Source organism: Crotalus tigris, unplaced genomic scaffold (genome assembly GCF_016545835.1).
Source record: "Crotalus tigris isolate CLP2741 ecotype Arizona unplaced genomic scaffold, ASM1654583v1 scf7180000024340.7048381, whole genome shotgun sequence".
Taxonomy (NCBI): Eukaryota; Metazoa; Chordata; class Lepidosauria; order Squamata; family Viperidae; genus Crotalus; species Crotalus tigris.
Genome location: NW_024100510.1, coordinates 829774 through 834606, shown reverse-complemented (window position 1 = coordinate 834606; position 4833 = coordinate 829774). Strand labels below are relative to the sequence as shown.

At 46.0% G+C, this 4833-nt stretch overlaps 1 protein-coding gene across 1 annotated transcript; it reads left to right on the top strand.

The window, feature by feature from the left end:
* Positions 1 to 452: 452 nt before the first annotated feature.
* Positions 453 to 1346, top strand: LOC120300394 (uncharacterized protein K02A2.6-like; the record flags this gene model as incomplete). The annotated part of the gene is made up of 2 exons (XM_039326343.1): positions 453 to 940; positions 1043 to 1346. Coding segments are annotated over 2 exons (792 nt in total), but the record flags the coding sequence as incomplete, so codon positions are not given.
* Between the last annotated feature and the right edge of the window lie 3487 nt (positions 1347 to 4833).

The following is a 4833-nucleotide window of genomic DNA, read 5'->3' as shown; positions in this document are numbered from 1 at the left end:
GTTGCTGGAATTAAAAAATTCCACGATTTTCTATATGGCAGGCATTTCACGGTCTTCACTGACCATAAGCCTCTGCTGGGACTGTTTACCACACGTAAGCAGACTCCCCACATCATTTCCCCTAGAATGCTTAGGTGGTCTATTTTTTTGTCTGCATATGATTTTTCATTATCCACAAGCCTGGGAAAGAAATGGGCCATGCTGATGGCCTCAGTAGGTTGCCTCTGCCAGTAGTAGAAGCTGACCCCGCGCCAGCTGTCAACATTCTATCAATCCAAGCCTTGCCCGAGCTCCCTCTTAGTGCCAGGGATGTTACCGCTGAAACAGGTACAGATCACACACTTTCACGTGTCCGCTCCTGGGTCCTGTCCGGGTGGCCTGAGCACTGCCCTAGTCCTGAGTTTCAGAGTTTCTGGTCCAAAAGGAACGAACTGTCCCTTTCTCAGGGTTGTCTGCTTTGGGGAAACAGAGTTGTCATTCCCACCTCAATGAGGACTAGGGTCTTAGAATCCCTCCACGAGGGTCATCCTGGCATTGTTCGTATGAAGGCTCTTGCACGAAGCCACTTGTGGTGGCCTGGTTTAGATAAAGGTATTGAGGCTAAGGTACACGCATGCCACCTGTGCCAACGATCTCGCCCAGAGATGCCCCAAGCTCCTGTGCATAGATGGGAGGAAACACAGTCCCCATGGTCTAGGGTGCACATTGACTACGCTGGGCCCTTTCAGGGCCAGTTCTTCTTGGTCCTTGTTGACAGCCATTCAAAATGGCTTGAGGTTGTGCCTGTCTCATCCACCACCACTGCAAAGACTATTCAGGTACTGAGGGGGATTTTTGCTGCACACGGGCTGCCAGATGTCATTGTGTCCGACAACGGCCCTCAATTCACCTCCTCCGAATTCCAAGCTTTCTTACAGGCAAACCTGATTCGTCATGCCACGTCTGCGCCTTTTCACCCATCCACCAACGGTATGGCTGAACGCATGGTGCGCATCGCAAAGGACGCCTTGAAGAGACTCACCTACGGGGACTGGCATCACAGGTTGGCTGACTTTCTCCTTTCTTATCGCACCACACCGTCCACTTCTACAGGGAGAAGTCCAGCTGAACTTCGTTGGGGGCGCCAACTTACTACTAGACTTGACCGGTTGCATCCGGACAGACTGCCTTCATCTACCTCACATCCTAGGGCACCTAGACAACTACTTGTGGGTGCCCCGGTTTGGGCTCGCAATTACGGGCCTGGTCATACATGGGTCCCCGCTTCTGTTTCCAGGGTCACAGGTCCTCTCTCCTACGAGGTAGCCCTGGACAACGGTCGTGTCCTGCGTCGGCACATCGACCAACTCCGCTCTAGGCGGGACTTTTCTGATGAGACTCCTGGGTCTTTTCCAGGGGGGGAGGGGGACCCTTTGGAGCAAAGGGAAGGGCAAGAGCTACTGCCCATCTCCACTGAGGGAGCCACAAACGGCCCATCCCAAGATTCCGCAATTGCTCCGAAAAGGAAGTCATGGAGCTTACCCACACAACAGGCACTCACGCCTACTCCAGCCAGGGAGTCACCCCGGGGGCATACTCACTTTCCACACACATCACACAGCACTCCAGTAACGGAGGATACCCGGGGGCATCCCAACAAATCATTCCCCGCAAGAGAGCTGGCACACAATTCCCAAGGTTGGCCTGACCTTACCCCAAATCCTACAGGGGGTCAAACATACACAGAGCTAGTCGAGGAGCCAAGTCCCGACTACAACACCCCTAGCACAAATCAGGGAACACCTGAGTTTTGGGAAAGTACAGAAACCCACACGAGCCCGAGCACAGAATGGGGTTCAGGGAATGGACAGCCTCCTGACAGGTCTTGGACTGACCTAGGAGGTTCTACAGAGACGCCCAGCAGTGGCTATCACTTCAAGGGGCCTGAGGGTCTACAGCTAGGTAGGACAACCAGGTCACAAAGCAACAGAAGCCCTGGCCTGACGAGCCCGGTGGGCAAGCAAGCAGGCCAGGCATCGGGGCACAGTCCTTGGAAGACACCAGGGCACAATAGAGAGAACAGGCTCACGCCTCCCTCCAGTCAGGGGACTTATGCCAGTAACCCAGAGCTAAGAAGGTCACAGAGAGCAAAGAAATCTCCTAAGTACCTAGAAGATTACATAACATTGCTGGCAAGGCAAAAGCCAGTAAACAGTGGGAGCACTGGGGAGCAAATTGTCATATAAAATAAATGTTGTATGTTGGTAGTAGTTTTAGCCCGGGGGAAAGGGGTGTTATGTCCCGAGCCTTGCAAACGGCTCGGGCGTTTGCAGGCAGTCCCGGGCAGGTGCAAAGCTGCCCGGGACCAGACAGGCTGTCGCCAGCGCCGTGCGCATGCGCGGGTGCTGGCACGGGAAAAGTAACCCATTTACCCGGGAGTTGCCTATATAAGAGGCTGCGAGGCGTTTGGGCGAGGCTGAAGCCATCTTCCTGTAAGCTGAACGCTGAATAAAAGAAACTGAGAACTCCAGCTGCTTCTCGTGTCTGTTTCCCGCCACGGACTCAACAATTTCAATGGGGCTTTCGGACAGATTCTTATCCTCATTTTGTGGATTTAGAAAGAAACTAAAGCCAAAAAACCCCCTTACTTTAATTAGTTACAAATGACAATAATTGATGGCTTCCTGATTCCTACATGGGCATCTTTTTCGGATGGCATATAATTTTGTCCTTATTTCATTATAATTTTGAAGCATATAACATGCATATTCAAAGCATATAATAGGCTTTGTCCAATCTTTTCCGTGCAAATAACATGTCAAGATAAAATATTTCTTATTTATCTGCAAATATTTATAACCAGGAACTACATACTGTGTGGGGAAGGTAATGTGATTAAATATTTCAGCATTTTAAATTCTTTCTACTGCAAAACCCGGTCATCTGTCTGATTTGATACATAAAACAAGATCTTTCTCTTATTCGTTCATATTGCTAGTTCATGATCAAAGGCCTGGAGACTAAAACATATGAAGAACAGCTGCAGGATTTGATTTTGGCTAGTCTAAAGAAAAGAAGAAATAGGGGAGACATGATAGCAGTATTCCAGTATTTGAGGGGCTGCCACAAAGAAGAGGGGGGTCACATTATTCACCAAAGCACCAGAGAGCAGGACAAGAAACAATGGTTGGAAACTGACCAAAGAGAGAAGCAACCTGGAATTAAGGACAATTAACCAGTGGAACAGCTTGCTCCCAGAAATCGTGGGCACTCCATCAATGGAGATTTTTAAAAAGAGGCTAGACAGTCACTTGTCTGAGATGGTATAGGTTCTCTTGCTTGAGCAAGAGGCTGGACTAGAAGACCTCCAAGGTCCCTTCCAGCTCTATTCTACTCTATTCATTGCATTATGAATACTACATTGCATTAGGTTAAAAGGAATATGGTTTTGGTTCAGAATTTGGTCAGAGAATTGAGGTAATCCTATAAGAAATCCATGTAAATGTAGTGAGTGACCCCACTGCTGGAAACATGATGAAATCAAATGTTAATATTAGCCACGAGTATCACAAATTAAAAATCAAAGAGAAGTTTTAAATTAGAAATGCATTTCAGTGAATTGCATTTGAGGTATAAGTCCAAACATAGATCAATAGCTTCTTGTTTTACTCTCAGTTTTACTCTGTCCAAAGAAAATGTGAATCATGTCTGTAGACATTCATTTTGACACGGAGCTTAGATGGTATGAATGCCTGAAAAGATTTAAACAATCGTTTATTTAAACAATCATTTTATTTTGTGATCAAAAATATTAGGCAAATGTCTAGTGAATCATCCAATAATGAAAAGAATTCTGTATCCCAAAGGCAGGACCTGATATTTCGTTCAGTGATTTTAGGTAGACAAATTAAATACTGATATACTGATGTTTCACAAATCACTGAAGGTCACACTCCACTTTGTTAATTAAAGTACTTAATATTCATATGCATATCAATTAAAGAGCAAAACCTCAAAGGCCAGAATGTCACTATAATATAGAACCACCATTGGAAAGCAGTGGGACTGAGGTATATTATCCATGGTCCTCTAGGAAATCCTCACGGGTATGTATCATTGGAGATTCATTCTTACTCTCAATTTCAGAGAGCTAAAAAGCCCAGCTCAACCTTATGGCTGTCCATTAAGGGCCAGTGTGCAACCTTCCCAGCCTCTCAGGCCTGAGGGCATGTGCAAAGTCTCACATATAGGGGGGCTTAAACAGTGGGAGAGGAGACAGCAGCAGCAATGCCCTTAGTGGCTCCCCTCACCCAATTCCTCATAGGAGTCGGAGGCCTGCTTTTAGAAGTCTACATGCCCTGAGGGGAAACCTCTCTGAACCAAAGCAGTTTTGGAAAGCTTGATGAAACATCCTGGAGCTGGAGTCCAAACAGCTGCTCTGAAATCATTTATTGTAGTTATTGCTCTGATAGAATATAAGCAACATATGATTTATATATTAATCAAATTTATACACTGTCCATCTCACTATATATAAGTGACTCTGTTTATGTTAATTGTACAAAAGGAAAAGAACCAGGTAAAGATCAGAAAAAAATAAGGAAACTCCAGGGCCACTCCCTGAAATTAAAGAGAAGATTAAGGATTCCCAAAAAATTCAAGAAACTGCTAGGTCCTGAACTGGCTGTAGGAGTAGTTAATTTTTCAGAAGAGACCAAAAGTGGTATATTCTTATCAATTCCCATTGATTAAGGATAAGAGAGAAACAATGGACAGTTGGACCAAGATGTCACTTTGGACCAAATAATTCCACTTTTGCCATAGTCACCAACTAAACAAGCATTAGTGGGTACC